The 16930-nt window shown below is 36.5% G+C and overlaps 2 protein-coding genes across 7 annotated transcripts; both read right to left on the minus strand.

Annotated features, from left to right (window-relative positions):
• Nucleotides 1-1315: 1315 nt before the first annotated feature.
• Nucleotides 1316-13033, minus strand: LOC135581197 (nuclear matrix constituent protein 1-like). Of its 6 annotated transcripts, XM_065144252.1 has the most exons (9): nt 12457-13033; nt 10128-10337; nt 7432-7685; nt 7254-7322; nt 7052-7223; nt 6869-6952; nt 3027-4792; nt 2740-2952; nt 1316-1844 (listed from the first exon to the last, which is right to left on the minus strand). In XM_065144252.1, the coding sequence occupies exons 1-8, from the start codon at nt 12775-12777 to the stop codon at nt 2766-2768; spliced, it is 3063 nt and encodes a 1020-aa protein (XP_065000324.1). In that variant the 5' UTR covers nt 12778-13033; the 3' UTR covers nt 1316-1844; nt 2740-2765. The 6 variants fall into 6 exon arrangements, with proteins under 6 accessions (XP_065000324.1, XP_065000321.1, XP_065000322.1 ...); XM_065144249.1 differs by having other exon boundaries at nt 7052-7322; XM_065144250.1 differs by having other exon boundaries at nt 1316-1847; nt 7052-7322.
• Nucleotides 13034-14044: 1011 nt separating this feature from the next.
• On the minus strand, nt 14045-16785 carry LOC135632347 (uncharacterized). The gene is made up of 4 exons (XM_065140846.1): nt 16378-16785; nt 16052-16278; nt 15023-15123; nt 14045-14406 (listed from the first exon to the last, which is right to left on the minus strand). The coding sequence occupies exons 1-4, from the start codon at nt 16687-16689 to the stop codon at nt 14327-14329; spliced, it is 720 nt and encodes a 239-aa protein (XP_064996918.1). The 5' UTR covers nt 16690-16785; the 3' UTR covers nt 14045-14326.
• Between the last annotated feature and the right edge of the window lie 145 nt (nt 16786-16930).

The raw sequence follows: 16930 nt of genomic DNA on the forward strand, positions 1-16930 counted from the left end.
GGTGTTACGTTCATGCAGAACATAACATAAAGTGAAGGCATTAGGTGATGAAAGGAAGTTGGAGCGAGCAAGCAGCAGCTATTTCCATCCAAATCCCAAATTTTGTAGGAACTTCTCCATGTTACATATGAATACTGTTCATCAGATGATAATGATTGATTTATTACCACCGAGAAGATATTATCAAATGTCAAAATATAAATTAAATTCTGGTTTACAATACCGTTTGATATAGTTCGATAAGAGTAGTGTTTCTGACTTCGTTGCCAAGTTAAGGGGAGACTTGACTTGACTGAGATAAGCCCGTCGAGAAGGCTTGGCCTTCAAAAGAAGTCTGTTCCTTTCTGTTTTGTCCTTCGTTGTTCCTTCTTCTTCGGACTGACTTCTTATCTTTCAGTCTCCGACATGTACAGTTCATTGTTCCTTCTTCTTTGGACTAACTTCCTCTTCTTCATCTTTCGGTCTCCAATATTCTTTTCATTATTCCTTCTTCTTCGGACTAACTTCCTCTTCTTTATCTTTTGATCTCCGATATTCTTCTCTTCTTCTTATCTTTCAATCTCCAAAATATACAGTTCATTGTTCCTTCTTCAGACTAACTTTCTCCGTGTTCCTTCTTCAGAATAACTTCCTCCGATTCTTTTTCTTCATCTTTCAGTCTCCGATATTCTTCTCTTCTTATCTTTCAGTCTCCGACATGTACTGTCTCCAATATTCTTCTCTTCTTCTTATCTTTCAGTCTCTGACATGTACAGTTCATTGTTCCTTCTTAGGACTAACTTCCTCTTCTTCTTCATCTTTCGGTCTCCGACATTCTTTTCATTGTTCCTTCTTCTTCGGACTAACTTCCTCCCTCTTCTTCTTTATCTTTCGGTCTCCCATATTCTTCTCTTCTTTCTTATCTTTCAATCTCCAACTTATACAGTTCATTGTTCCTTCTTCAGACTAACTTTCTCCGTGTTACTAACTTCCTCCGATTTCTTTTTCTTCATCTTTCGGTCTCCGATATTCTTCTCTTCTTCTTATCTTTCAGTCTCCTACATGTACAGTTCACTGTTCCTTCTTCGGACTAACTTCCTCTTCTCTTCTTCCATCTTTCGGTCTCCGATATTCTTCTCTTCTTCTTCATCTTTCAGGCTCCGACATGTACAGCAACATGTATCAGTACATCGGTACAATATCATATTAACCGCTACATACAAGTCCAAACAGGATCCAGTTGGTAAGAGACAGCAGTACTTGCTTGAAAGCACATCTACTAACAAAACAAAGTATCGAACAGGAAACAACTATATGTAAAATGAAAGCAGAGATGGATATGAATCTTTTTTTTTAAGGCGAACAAAAAAACAACTCATCATTACCAAAGACACATTTTCTTTACAGAAAACAGAAGGCACCGGTTTATAAAAGATGACGGCCCTCTGCATATTTTACTTACATTTTGCAAGCCAAAATAAAGACAACAAGAACTGCACAACCACACAACTTTATACAGTTTTTTTCTTTTATTTTTCAGGAGGATGGGTCAAATTAAAGAACAATCAACTTCAAGAAAAACACACACAGAGATCTGTTGGTTCTCTCATACTGCATAGATAGTTCACATGCTCCTAAGGAAGCTTCAAGTTTCTGAACACCTCTACTTCCTGATAACTACTGTCTTCTTCTGCACAGTATATCATCTTCTATGTTGTGTTATTATATACAACTCAGAGTTGGGTACAACCGTACAAGTGTTTTCTGCTTCGTGCTCATTACCCTACTGGCTCCTCCAAATCTGCCAACACCGTGAAAGTAATTTTGTATCTCCATAACGAGATATCCTTTTCAGATAACGTCACCTGCTGTGGTCAGATGCGACACAGAAAAGACGTTTCATAATCAGAGAAGCATAGAAAGCTATGAAAACATAGCTAGGTTTACAATACGTTCACGACGGACTCCTAATATTCCAAACAACAAACTGCATTATAAATATAAGATTTGGTTGATAGAGATAAACAAGCATGACTCATTTCCGTGAAGCTTGTGCTTCGATTGAGAGAGATGAGACACGATTTATACTTGAGAAATGGAAAGAGTCAAAGTACATGGATCTGCTTGTCCAATTTCCTTTGGACCCAGAAGCCATTTAAGAAAGTGACTAAAAGCATCCAAAGGTCACAGGAGATATCTCAGTCAAGCTCTCCAAGTTATCCGAGACTCTTTGATGTCTTAATGTAGGCCGAGAACACAGAAGTAGCAAAATAAGAGAAAAATCTAGGAAATGTTACATTGCCGAACTGAGAGCTTCATGACTCCTGTCAGGGAGCATCCAAAGGTCACAGGAGATATCTCAGTCAAGGAGCTCTCCAAGTTATACGAGACCCTTTGATGTCTTAATGTAGACCAAGAACACATAAGTAAAAAAATAAGAAAAAAATCTAGGAAATGTTGCATTGCCGAACTGACAGCTTCATGCCTCCCGTCTCTCCTTTCTCCTAATTCCTCTAGCAAACCTTACTAATATGTAGTAGAAATCATCATAACATGGTCTGTGATTCTAACAGGTCCCGGTAACCTGTATAGGACTACATTTAAATCCTAATATTGATTTACCCCAAGAAATTCTGATTACCTTCTGGCTTATATAGTGAGTTTCATTGGATATATAGGCTACTAAAAGAAGGCGATCTGAGGCTTGAACATCCAAAACAAATTGAAATAAATTTAATAGAAAAGAAGAAATATCTTCACCTTTGATGGCTCTTGGCAATGAGATCTCATGAATTTCTTATGTCACTTCTGAGGGTCTCACTAGCAGATGCATGACTTTCAGCTCCTTCACCATCACGCCTGGCAACCTTCAAGACCTTGTTTTCAAGCGACAATTCAAGCACTCCTTTTCTCTTTTGTTTAGTTCGACAGGCCAATGCTTGAGATGCTGCAACCGCACGCACACTGAAAGAACTTGAAACTTGAAATTTAATGAATGGTAATATGCAACTTGGAAATAACATAAATTTATGAAATAGATTGCATACATTGTGGAGTGTCTCAAATTGTAGCGCTTTAATCCTGGGATTTCTGTCCCAGGAATATTTTCCATTTGAAAGCAACATCCTAGTGATGATACATCCTCGGTGTGAGCTTCAGCACATTCTCCTTCAAGACTCATCATTCCATATTTAAGATCAAGGCACCTCTTCTTAGAACATACTGTTACTTCATCATCATTTAAAGAATATTTTTCTTCAAGACACTTATCCTTGATAAGACATTGTGCTCTGCAAGTTGACTGTTCACTGTGTTTAATTTGAGAGGCCTCTTCAAGGTTGGCATCCTCAACAAGTGCATTAACGGAACGTGACTTTTTAACAAGTATGGACTTCCTTCTCACACTGCAACCAGACTGTTTCTGTTTCAATGGCCAAAGCAAAGAATTCAATTCAGGATGGATAGAACATCCCTCCCTGTACTTTTGTTCATCCACAGAGTGTAAAGTTGGCTCTTCCAAGTCCCTTGCTCTATCATTTAACTCAAATATCAAAATATCTGCAGACCTATCTGCAATTTGAGAATCTCTTTTTGTGGCATCATCATCATTGTTTGATCTTTCTGGTTCTGCATTGTACTGGACTCCACCGGCAGACTGAGCCCACTGGAAAGCATTAACATCTCCAGGCAGTGGCCCAGGCTCAAGATTGTCTTCATGCTCTAAAGGTTCTCCATCAAGACAAACAGACTTTTCACTGTGTTCTGTAGCTTTTTTACCAGGAGAAAAATTCAACAATCTCGAACATCTTTGCATACATGGTATTCGTGCTTCCAGTTTGACAGATCCAGGGCAAGTTCCCTGATCAGATACTTCAACACTTCCACCTGACAATGCTGTGTCCCCTCCATCCTCAAATCCACAGTACCTGCAAGCCTTAAGCTGCTCAGCTGATGCAGGCAAATAGTCACCCTCCTCTGCAGGTTCTACCACTTGGTCCTTATTGTTCCGGCTTAGGGTTCCTGATGTAGATTGGCCAGCTTCACTTTTCTTTCCAAGAACTAAAAGCTGTTTCTCACTTTTTAACTGATCCTCCTGCTCTTTCAACTTCAGAATATTTGATTCATCTAAACTGCTCAAAATCTTGCAATTGTTTAGAACAATGTTGCTTCTCCTGTTAGAATTATCCTCCTTTTCAAGCAATGTTTCCTTAACTTTCTCTGGGATTCTCTGCATAATTTCATAAACAACATGAGCATTTTCACTGTTGAATACTTCAAGAACATCCATCTTCTGATGTGTTGTTTTATCCTTGAAGGCCTCTTCATCCGATATAGAATCCTCTAAATCCATCTGGGCATGAATGCTCACCTCCGGATTCTCCTTTCTCAGTCTTTCCTCTTCAGTGCATCTCCATTGATCAAATCTTTCTTTTTCATCAAAGAGCTGCTTCAAACCTTCTTCTAGTGACAATCTTCTCTCACCTAACAATTCCCACTCTTTCTCAAGTTTGCCCCTTCCTTGTCTCATTTCTTCTTTTTCATTTTCAATTGATACTTTCACGGCACTCAACATTATATCATTTTCTTTCTCTCTGTTCTTCAAGTTCCCAATTTCTCTCTCCAAAAGTTGTTCTTTCTTGAAAAGCTCTCTCTCTCTGTTCTCAAGTATAATTTCCTTATGTGCCACCTCTTCAATTCTCCCTTGCAGTTGTTCATCAACAGCTCTTTTTGTCTTCTCTGTCTCCAACTCAAACTCGTCTTTTTGAGACTCTAGGATGGAATTATGGAAATCAGTGATTTTCTGGATCTCCACCTTCACAAATTAAGAAAGAAATGTCAGGCTAACTTCCGAGGGTATGAAAGCTGGAAATAATGAACTCCACAAGATTAAGGGAATGCAAAAAATCAAGATAGAGTGAGATGACTCAAAATGTAATCATCATCTTATTGAAATAAGTTTTACGTGTGCAGTTGCAGTAGAATAACCACACAAATGTCTGACAACCACTACCAATGACATCTCAAGGTCCAGAAATATAAATTTAATAAGAAATGACAAGCTTCCAGATCATGCATAGCAGGTGGCTATAAGCTGATGTTGCCAACTTTGGCAATATAGCAGGTGTACCATCACATGCAATACAGTGTTGTTACAGTACCTTATCCATGGAGTTTGTAATGTCGAGTGCCGACTATGATGTGAAAGATCTGGACTCACTATTTGAAAGGAAGAATATGTTTCTTAACAGGTCAAACCACAACTGAACTGCAATGCGTAGCCAATGAAATCTTGCACACATATGAACATCGACAATGTTTAATGTTTCAGTAAGATCACCACTTCCATACAATTTCTTGATGAAAGCCATCAGATATCACAACAATCAGCTGCCCATGCTTGTGAATGGGGATCTGTTTCCATTGTGGTAAACTGGGACACTATTATAGCAACTGCTAGAAGCATCATTAGGATGATTAGAATGAATCATCGAACCCTTCCAACACATGCTGATCCTTTAGTTGCTTATTGTCTTGTCATAGTTATGGATAAGTTCCTCTGTGAAGGATGGATAAGCACAGCACATAAACATGACACAATATGGACTCCTGACAATGATGATATTACAGTAGCAGGATACAACTCGGTATAGATACTAAATAATATATGGTTCGCCTTACTGGTCCGTACCGGTGTACCGACCAACTGTTGTTATGGTACGTACTGAGTTATACCAAGTCATACCAAACGTATCAACGCATAATATATGAAGACATATTGATGTACCGCCCATACCAAGCAATATGTCGTGGTATGACGAACCTTGAAATAATGTGTATCTTCTAAATATCACTAACAATTTTATGTATGAAGAAGATATACTTATTATCATATATATGACTTACAAAAAGAATCAATTATTTGTAAGTACTTGAAAAGCACACATGAAACACTAGTGACAAATTCAAAATTATAGTAAGTTAAAAGTAAAAAAAATTCATAAATTGCAGTTATTTAACAAGTCTAGAAGCCTTATTCAGATAATATATACAAACACACACACATATATGTGTGTGCGCGCACATGCTGAAATAACTATATATTGAAAATTTTGATGCAAAATGATAAACTTGTCCTTATAACTTAAGCTATTGACACATGGTGAGAAATATTTAGCAAAGCAAGAATTTGAAATGTCTATATTTTGTATGTGCAAAGTGATGCAGATTATATTCATCCATTTCCAGCACACCCACAAATTTAGCAAATTAAAGTAGTACTTGATATTTGGTAACACAGTGTACATAGGTATACAATCAGAAAAAGAATCCGTACAAGAAATGATCAAATTGTTATCCAAGAAGACATCAAATTTTATCGATACCAAGAGCAAAGTAGACTAAATCAAGGAATAAAGTACAAAAAGAACAAAAGAGCATTACCATGATATTATATGTTTTCTTGCTAGTTACAATAAAAAAATGTCAGCAACCTAGACATTTCAACTATCATTTTCCAAAGCCAATCAATACAAGAAATTTATGTCCAAATTTGACGAACAAAAACCATGCTTCAAACTAATTTATGCATCTAATTTAAATGATTAAGCAAACATAATCAAACTGCCCTAGAAAACTGTAACCAAGCGTGAGAATGTTTCTTTTAATCCTGCTCACCAAATTTCCATTGTTGAAAGGAAGTCATATATTCGAATTTCATTTAGAAGTGCTAGTTTTTCCTTCTTTTGTTTGTGCCCTCTTTCCTATCTTAAATGACTTAATACTACGAATACTCAAACCTCATCCTTCATATGGTACAAAATTATATGAAAGTAATAGACAATAAGTAGAATTTTCCGAAAAAAATATTCACTTCATAACATGCACTTACTCTTTCCTTATTGTTTAGCTGTTCTTCAATGGCAAGTAACTCATTCTCTTTCTTCTCTAGAAACTCTTGCTTTAGAAGAGCTTCCTGCAATCATTGTTAATTAGGAAGAGGAAAAGAAAAGATGAAAAATACATAAGATGACATAAACCTGCAATAGATAAGAGGGAAATGGAAAAAACTAACTTTTTCTTTAGCATCTAAAGCTCCAATTCTCATGCACATATCCTCTTCTTTCAATTTAATCAATTCATTGGAGATCTCCAAGGTTTTCCGTGCCTCCTCAAGTTCCTTTTCTTTCTTCCTAAAGGTGTTGTCTCTCTCATTTGTCTCCATCTCTCTCTGGTTTTCAGTGCTATGCCACTTGCCAAGCTTCTTCTGATTGTCCTGCAGCTGCTGTTCCCAAGCCCGCAAGTTCTCTCTTTGTCGAGAAAGATCCTTCTCAAATGCTTTTTTCCTATATGCAATAAGTCAGACCCAAGATCATAAGTTATTTGAAAGAAATCAATATGCTTCAGCACATATCAATAAAGTCCTAGACCTGATAGTTGACAGAAAATGCATACTCAGCAATAAAGGATGAGGTTTGTTTAAAAAGTTCATGCTCACGAGCCTCCACATCCTCTAATCTTCTATCTACCTCTGAACTTTTCCGGCTCACTTTTGCCAATCTAGCATCCAAAGAATGTTGCTTTTCTTTGATCTCCAGGCATTTCTCTTCGATAGTGGCCTCAAGAGTATGTGCTTCAGACAGTTTCTTCTGGGAATCCAATTTAACCTCAGCAATTTCAGCATGCATATCATTCAAAGCCTTCTCAAGCTGAATCACAAAATAAAAAAGAAATAGAATAAGACCTATAGAATGGAGAAATATAAACTGTAACTTAGATCATTATAACAGAAAGAAGGCTCTAGAAGTGGAGAAATGAGACATGTTGATAGTGTTCTTTAGCATAACAAGCATAACACTATATCAAAGATTCAAAATATCAGTGAGATGAAGACACAAAAAAGCAATTCTCTGGACTTTCTTGTAAATGATGGACAGAAGATACAAAAAGTTGTTTGTCTCTTTTAAATTTTATCGTCTGTCTTATCACCTTTCTCTTTCTGTTACTAAAGTTCACTTGCATATTCAAACCTTGTCTATTTAGTCTAAAATTTTCAAAATAAAAAGTTATCAATATATCTTGAGTTTAGAGCTAAGCCTTGTTCTACATTCATTCATCAGATGAACTTAATATTGAACAGGCTAAAACATGGAACTTCTTATTACATCCGACTAATAAATTCATCCACTGGAGCAAATAGACAAACTTAAAATAATCCTCGATATAAAATCTATAATGATTGAGTAATCATTTATCCTGTCTCCTGTTATCCTATCACCAGTGCCAACTCTATCGCGTCCATCTATCATATATTATGTCATCATATGTAGCACAAGACTTAATTTTCTAAAACTCATCATGTTAAATTCTAAAACCTAATCAAAAGTTTTTCATTGCAATAAAATGTGTACAATTCCTTTTCTTTTAACTATCTTAATGAGTAAATACTTCTTCGGTAATCTTTAAAGTTTAAGACAAACTCATCTTCACTATTATAATGGGAGAGGGAGGGCTCTGCATCCAAATGTCCGATGCATCACTCTTGGTCATAGGAGTAAGTATTTGTTCTCATGTCCAAGCACCAGTTATAAAGAGGATCTCAATAACTGGTTCAAGTGCATGTGCATGAAAATCCCATTTTCAATAATACTAATCCAAAATATTTATCCATCTTTATTATATCACAGGGTCATGTTTATTCCCATAATAGATTGTCGCATTGTGCAACCTTGCACATCCTTCTCATTGCTATATATTACCAATATGTTTTTTCCATTATAATTTTTTTGACAAAATCTTGTCTTAAACAACATAACTATGACCTTCTTTAATCAATCGTTTGCACCAAAATTTCTTATGTATCTACAATAGCTGGTCCTTAATCATCTTTTTAAACTTGTTTTTTATATTATTTTGATCAAATAACTTCTTAAACTAACTCTTCCATCTTTGCTGATTGGATCTTAATATTTGACAAGAATGCTTTTGTCTGAATCTTTAAGAATTTTATATTCTCTAGACATCTACACTCTTCTTTAGTCACTGTTTAAATGTAAAAATTACTGTCAACCTTATGTTTAGACCCACTATTAGCTTTTAAGTCCATCCTAACAATTTGTCAAATTTATATATGCCTATTTTCTCAACAATCGCTTTTGCAGCTGATTTGATAACTCTCCCTTCGGAACATACAAGAAATTTTTTTGTGACTGATTAGAAGTGATTAGTCAATAGTATTAACTATTAACATGATATCATTAAACTGTGTTTTCATTAACCATTTTTCATTACTTCCATTGTTAAATTTCTCCATCTTTAGAACACCACCAATTATCTCACCTTCATTACCTTACACACAGTTCCAATTAGACTATATATTATATGCTTTCTCTGAATCTCTGGTATAGTTTGGGATTTTTGCATTTTCTTCATAATGAGAATTTAAAACTATATTTTGTCCACTCTTCTATCAATGGATGTCCATACAGATGATTAGATATTTGCCCCTTTTGTTAAAGTATGTACTAGAAAGCATAAAATCCTAAGAATAAAAACATCCCAAGTAAAAGATCATGGTATTATGTAACACATTCTTGTAATGTTTTTTTTTTATCTAGGCAAAATTCAAATGCAAGGCGATGAATGTTAGGCTTCAGAAAATTCATCCCATCAGCCATGATCAGCAAGTAGCAAAAAGTACCTTGGCGGCATTATGATCTAAGTAAATCAAATATTTTTTATGGTCAAAGAAGTGCGCATAAAAGTTGAATAACTATCAATTAGTAAGGTGTTCCATAACGATAATTCATTTTTTTCTATATTATATGTAGAATGTTCACTTAAATTACAAGATAATTCTTCTAGATAATTAATTTGGGGCATATGCAGAGTTTGCATAATATATGAAGACATGAAAAAGCATAAATTTTAGCAATTCAATTTATTAGAAGAATTTGGAGAGCAAGTAAAACAAAATGTTGCAGCAAAAAAGAACTGAAGTGTTACCTATCATAGAAATACTATTCCAAGAACAGCAAGGATAAAATAAGAAAAATAAGATGCTACAGATGATTATTTCATAATAGATGCATTTGCTATTGGCAATATGGAATTTGGAGAAAATAACTATCTAGCATCTACTAGTCATTTACATGAATGATGGACTGCCTCTGAAAGCCCATAGCCCGCCTCAAATTTCCCTCACTCTTTTCAAATTCAGCAACAGCAACAATGTGTGCTGCTTGCATACACTTTTGAAGTTGTGCTGCCTCAGACATTTCTTGCCTTAACTTATCATATTTAACAGCCCATTCCTTCTTCTCTATCAAAAGGAGCCCCATATGATACTGGTACTGATAAAGCTGAGATAAAATAGACCAGTTAGATAACAATTTATTATCAAATGTTAACTAGGAAAAAATTAAAATAAATTCGAAGTCGAACCAATTCATGTCACAAAATAACAATAGAATATGTGGTCCATGATAAATAACAGTCTGCATTGACCCATAAAGTAGAGATGAAATTGCACAAGAAAGTGACTATGGTAATTGTACTAAGAATAGCAACAAAGAGGAACTCAATTGCTGGATTTCATGAATAGATGGATCAGTTGTAAGTTTCAACGCCAACATTCACACAGATATTCAGACAAAGAATACAAGGACTAAATGCAACAGCCAAGTGGCTGCTCTACAATGTCAATTCTGGGGAAAGATATTTCAGAACTGGAGGTAATAAGAACTCACTGAATCATGGACACTAATCTGTCACATGGATCAGCAATATCATGATTAAACCAATTCGTCACGTTGACTTTACTACTAATCAAGTAAAAGTAAAAGAAATTTACAAGAAAGCAATTGTTTCCTATGGCTCCTCTAGAACCTAAGCAACATGGCGAATTCAGTCAACGAAAGTAAGCAATGCATATGTTGCTTGGTCAAGTCTAGAGGCATATGTTCTTTTCCATACAGAGAGAGAATTTTAGCCAGAATGCTTGATACTAGTGAAGACCACCTACAATCAATCCAAATTAACAGAGAGCTATGCCAACATAATATTCTCCAAATTATCCACCATAATTTTCAGCATATAATTTCTTATTTTCTCTGCCCTTTTTCATGCAAATTCAAAACATTTATCTTTCTATTATGTCCTAACAATGAATTTCAATATAGAAGTTTCTAATATAAACAGTTAACTAGCTGAAGCACCAAGTGGGTGTCCTTAAAGGCATCTGTTCAACAATTCTTTTAAATGGTAGCATTGTCAGAGCCCTAAATCTCAATCTTTTCTTTCCCAAAGCTTTATATGGGTCCCATGTCACCTCATTTTGACTTAAAATTCACAAACAAATACAACATCTTCTTAAAATTTAAAAGGAATCACTGAAATTCAGAGCATGTACTTCGCACATCAGGCATAAACATGCATGCTGGATGGGCACGGTTCAGGAGCTCTGTTCCTTTATTTCCTAGAACCTAAAACTTGATCTGATTCCTTTAATTTAGTTTAAATGGTCCAGAGTTTAACTGACATACATGGTTCTCAATTTTCATATGATCATAGCACAATTACGTAGTAAACTCTTTCTTCTTGTTTGATCTTGAACATGCTTCTATTAAACCCCCAGAAAAATGAGAAAAAAATTGATCCAATTTGTTGGGTATGCATGATATCTAAATAGTAAAAAAAAACCAAGTTTAGCGGTGAAAGCACCAAAATATTACTTTAACTGCCCAGATAAAACATATACTAGGAATGAAAAATGCCTCATTCTTGTTCTTCTTGAAATTCATATAAATTTCTTTTCTGCACTTGGCACTGACGAGATCGACTTTCATCATTTTTGACCTCATACCTCTTGAAAATAACAAGCAAAACAGATATGACATTTGAAAAAAAAAAAAACTAGCCAATTTCCAACAGCTGTAATACAATATTCCTAAGCAATATAACCAACATATTCATTTGGTTCCAGAAAATATTTAACTAAAAGAATAAGGGTCGTTAACGTTTTAATAGAACTTCCAATATATGCAACTTTAGGTCTATCCACGTTCATGGCCTTTGAAGTGATCTTGTTGTCCCTTCTTCAAAATTGCACGCTGTCTTATTTGCATCTCAATATTTTATGTTAACTCTCGGAGAAAGTTGATTCTTGACTTATACTAGTTGTACTATGGTCCCTTTCTATCTCATTCATAAGCATACATCAAATAGCATCTAAGCCCCACTTATGCATCATATATTATTTTTTGCTTTTCATCGTTCATGCAATGCATGGTTCATTTACGATCAATCTTTAAGTTATCTAAGAGATGTAGCATTCCTATTATAATTAAGAAGAAATGCAATGCAACAGAGTGAATGTAGCTTGATATAAAATCAAGAATATGGAGACATGGTGAAAATCAAAGCAGTGTATCACGCCACAGCTAACCATCGATGAAAAGGAAAAAGATGGGGCCTTTGAACCTCTTTCTCAAGCTCGGATATTCTTCGAACGAGTGCTTCTCTGTCCCTCCTCTGCAACACCGCCTCATCAAGAAACCCCGCTTCTCTAAACCGCCTCCACACCTGCGCCTCGCTCTGTTCTTTCTCACGATCCTCGCCATCACCACATAAAGGAAGCTCCTCCGGTTGAGGAATCGCGTTCCCGGCCACCACCTCCCTTCCTTTCCTCGTGCCAGGTACCACGCCGCCCCAATTACCAAAACTTGATTGCGCAGGCCCATTCCTCCGCGCTGCGACAGCCCTGGGCGAAAGAAACAAACCCTTCTTCTGCGGTGCAAGCATCGTAGCTCCCTTTCATAACTTCAAGACATCAATGTTCTACATGGCAACAAAACCTACATGAATCAGGTTTGTGGCGAGAAAGAACAAAGGAACCGCGGTTCTACACGGAAAAGACGATGATCGGAACCACTTCGGCCGATCAAAGCCCTAAATTGAATCCTTCCGAGCCACGAAGTCTCTCTTGGTCGGAGAAGCGATGGAAGGGCCCTCTACTTTCCACCTTTCCTTATTTTGGTCGGGACGTCCAAAAGCTTAATAAAACCCAAGAGAAGACGGCGGAACGGAGTAAACGGCTGAAGTCTAAATGTGAGGCGAAACGGAGAACACACTTTTGTAATTACACCCCTCCATGTCCGACATTTGGAAATATTTCTCTTGAGAGCAAAGAAAGGAAGGGATTTTAGTCTTTACAACCCTCCGAGTTCTTTTATTTAGATATCAAGACTAACTTAACGGCTAAGTTAAGGTTGGGGAAGAAAACGGCAACGGAATTTTCGTAATTATATTTACCTTTCTATATGAACATAGGATTAACACACCAAAAATGTCTCCCGGAAACTACCTCATGTGACGTGGTTCTCTCGGATGCCTGAACTGTGGGACCCGCATGTGTGCTATGTCGGTGGCGTCTTTTGGTACCCAAAACACTGGAGCGTGTCAAGTACATGGCATTGAACTAAAGCAACACGTGGTTATAGCCACTTAATTAGAATGTTGTTGGACTAATTACAGTCTATATTATCATAATAATTTTTATACTTAAAAAAATTATGTTAATATTTTTATAACATAATACATAATACTAAATTGACATAAAAACGATATTCAAAAATATAATTTCAGCATCTCTTTTTTTATAATTTTATCGATAAAAAATAATTTTAATATTCTACATATTAAAAAAATAATTAAAATTATATTTATTATTTTTAAAAAAATTCAACGCATGATATTACATATATTTTTCATCAATACAACTAACAACATCAAAACAAATAAAATTATTTATTTCACTTTTAAAATATAAAAATCTCAATATAATTTTTTTAAATATAAAAATCATAATACTAATACAATCCAAGTTAGATTTAAGACATAGAATAGGAAAAAAAAATTCATTGTTACTGTACTTATATATTTTCAAATAAATGATATATTTATTGTGAAAAATATGATTGCATTTGCAATGACTTAACAATTAGGATAAAAAATCAGGTTAAATTTCTTCATAATATATACTATCTTAATAACACAGTAATGGCTACTATTAAGTAATGGCTACTTTTAATTAGATTCAAATGATGAACAAACAACAATTGAAGGCAAGTTCTAGTTAATGTAGCATTTAGTCTTGGCTGCAGATTTGGGTACCCATTTTCCAGTCAATCACAAGCATTGCAGCAAAAAGTCAGGAGGTTCCACACATAGTGACGAATGAAATCAACAAGAAATCACAACGGTGATGCTTCTTTGAGATTTCAACCACGTTGTAGTGTTGCCTTATTGCATCCGCAGCAGTGGCTTGTTGAAGATAAGATCAAGCTTTGTCTCAGTAATAACCAACGTTTTTTGGATCTCTTTGATCAGATTCAGCAGCCTTGCCTTCATCACCAAGAAAAACAAGCCGACCTGCAGAAGTTTTGATCCATTTAGTATTACACTACATGTAAAAATCCATCTCCATGCATTAATTCATTAACATCTGGCTTCCTTTTCAGGACAGTATTGGCTCCCTCCCTAGGTTGCCAAAAGATCTAATCATCAGTGCGACTTTAAGGAATTTGTACTGCAATGCAATTCAACTAGTGTTTTTTAGTTCAGAACTTTGGCAATATGTTGCACGTCATAGCATCAAGATTTTGGTCAAAGACCTGCGGATATATCAGCTCCTAAGTTTGAATGAGAAAATTGATTATTCATCAATTATTTGACTTGTTCAGTATTTGAACAAACTGAATTGTTGCATATACTATGGCAGACAAAAAAATATTAAATAGTTATATTCTGGAGCACGATAACTCGATCATCAATGAAACAGTGGCTTTCAATTCATCTCTGGAAGCCAAAATCCAAAATGCAGAATAAAATAATGGGCAGAAATTTTGCATACTATCATCAGATCTCTGCCTACTACCTTTTCTTAATTAGCAAAAGAACAACTAATCTGCATTCTACAATTATAGGTTAATGATCATTACTAAGTTTTCAAACTTTAGAAAGCAAAAAGGAAAGGAAATGAAGGTACCATCACGGCGGATTGCAACTTCTCTTATGCGCCTAACAAGTCCACTAATTGGGTCACTAAAGACTTTAGTCTCCAGGTTGCCCTCCAAATACAAAATCGACCTATAACAAAGAAAGCAACAAGTAATTACCAATGAAAAGAATACAAACTCTGACTGAATAGAGATGCAAAAAACAAACTGTCAGTTTATTCGATCCATCTCATATCACAATTAGCACTTCCCCATCACATAATATTAGTCATTTACAAAAATTACTTTAGACACAAACAAAATATTAAAGGAATTGTTCATATCATAGTAAATCAAAAGTTTAGATTACATTGATATTACCTATATTCGACATGTCTAGAAGCCATGTACCCTACAAGTATATATCATAAGTTAACATTACTAGATCATGTGTAATAACATTTCATAAGCATGAACTATCCAAGAAATAGTGGTCCAGTACAGAAGATTCCCACTAAGATGATGTCTGGAAAGGGTCAACTTTTAAGGAACTTGCATCTGCAAATAGAGTATACTATTTTCATGACTAGAACTAATCACAAAAGGACCAACCTTACCACGACGCCATAGTCCACCCTCTTATCGTCTCCTCAATCAAATGCATAAAAAAAGAACTAAAAAACCAGATTTGGTCATTGTTGGAAGTGATAATATGCTTTAGTGCTTTTTTTTTCTTTTGTACGTCAAAGTTTCCTACATTAGATGAACTGTAATTAGCAGTTGTTCTTCAAATGAAATCTAAGGTTGAGCATCCTAGACATCTCTTGTCCATTTGGCACCAACAGAACAAATCTTGTTTACATAAGATTTAACAAGTCACCTGAACACTATCGCCCATTTCAAATATTACAAATAATCAGCTGTTTCATTAGCCATCAATGATGCAAAAACAAAGCTTACAAAGGCAAATCAATGCATTTAGATGAGCAGCATTATGGATAAAAAATAGTTGATTTCATATCACAATGTCAAAGTAAATCACTAGATATCACTCAGCTATATCATCAGACGACACTCACCCAGGCTTGACGTGCTTGAGGGCGAGGCTGCCGAGCCGGTCAGGGTACACACTGACCCTGTGCCACTGCACAGCGCACCGTTCTGCATACTCTCTCGGCTCCTCATTGTCAAGCGGCCGGCGGTTGTTCCGGATCCCTCCAGTCCCCAGCGAGAAGAGAACCACGGCGCGCCCGCTCCTCAGGTTCTTCTGCACCGGCCGCTGTCCCACCTTCCCCACAAGGATCGCCTACGAGACAAACAGACCTCTCGATCAAAAACGAGACCCCTATGGTCAACCGCGTTTAAAGGAGTTAGTTCAGAGTTAGGGTTCGCTACAACTTTTCACCTTGTAAACGCCTTGATCAAGGCCGTTCTCTAGGGGGCGCTGGAAAGGACGAAGCCGCTGGGGGGTCTCGCCGACGGCTGTGGCATCTTCGACGGCGGAGGCGGCGGCGGAGGGGGAGGAAAGTGAAGGGTGAGAGGTTTCGTCCGTGTTCGAGGGGAAATCTTCTGAGTCGGCGTCGGAGGAGGAAGAGGAAGAGGAGGAGGAGGAGGAGAAGCGTACGGCGGCGGGGAGGAGAAGCGGGTGACTAGTAGGAGGAGCGCGGAGGCGCCTGGAGAGGGACGCGAACGCGGAGAAGGAAGAGGAAGCGGCCATAGAGCGGAGTGAGGTCTCTTCTTTGGTAATAAAACCCTAAAGCTCGAGATGGGACATCGGGTTTTAGATGGTTTAAGAAGGCTATCTCACCCAAGAAACATACACTCGGGTCCCGAAATGGAGCGACGACGGCCCGCACAACTCCGAGCCTTAACGTTGGGACGGGTGGCCTCTCTGCATCAAGTGTAGTGGGTAATATAATATTTATTTGATTAGTTAATGAGTTAATTAGTTAATGATC

This window comes from Musa acuminata, chromosome BXJ3-3 (genome assembly GCF_036884655.1).
Source record: "Musa acuminata AAA Group cultivar baxijiao chromosome BXJ3-3, Cavendish_Baxijiao_AAA, whole genome shotgun sequence".
NCBI lineage: Eukaryota > Viridiplantae > Streptophyta > Magnoliopsida > Zingiberales > Musaceae > Musa > Musa acuminata.

What these genes read in the sequence shown, in the direction of transcription:
- LOC135581197 (XM_065144249.1), bottom strand. Translation starts at nt 12,777, where the DNA reads ATGCTTGCACCGCAGAAGAAGGGTTTGTTTCTTTCGCCCAGGGCTGTC. An exon ending in TATCCGAGCTTGAGAAAGAG is followed by an intron (nt 10,338 to 12,456) that starts GTTCAAAGGCCC and finishes ATTTTATCTCAG; the next exon opens with CTTTATCAGTACCAGTATCA. An exon ending in CTTTAGATGCTAAAGAAAAA is followed by an intron (nt 6,953 to 7,051) that starts GTTAGTTTTTTC and finishes CAATGATTGCAG; the next exon opens with GAAGCTCTTCTAAAGCAAGA.
- LOC135632347 (XM_065140846.1), bottom strand. Translation starts at nt 16,689, where the DNA reads ATGGCCGCTTCCTCTTCCTTCTCCGCGTTCGCGTCCCTCTCCAGGCGC. An exon ending in TTGATCAAGGCGTTTACAAG is followed by an intron (nt 16,279 to 16,377) that starts GTGAAAAGTTGT and finishes TTTGTCTCGTAG; the next exon opens with GCGATCCTTGTGGGGAAGGT. An exon ending in CTCAAGCACGTCAAGCCTGG is followed by an intron (nt 15,124 to 16,051) that starts GTGAGTGTCGTC and finishes TCTTTGTTATAG; the next exon opens with GTCGATTTTGTATTTGGAGG.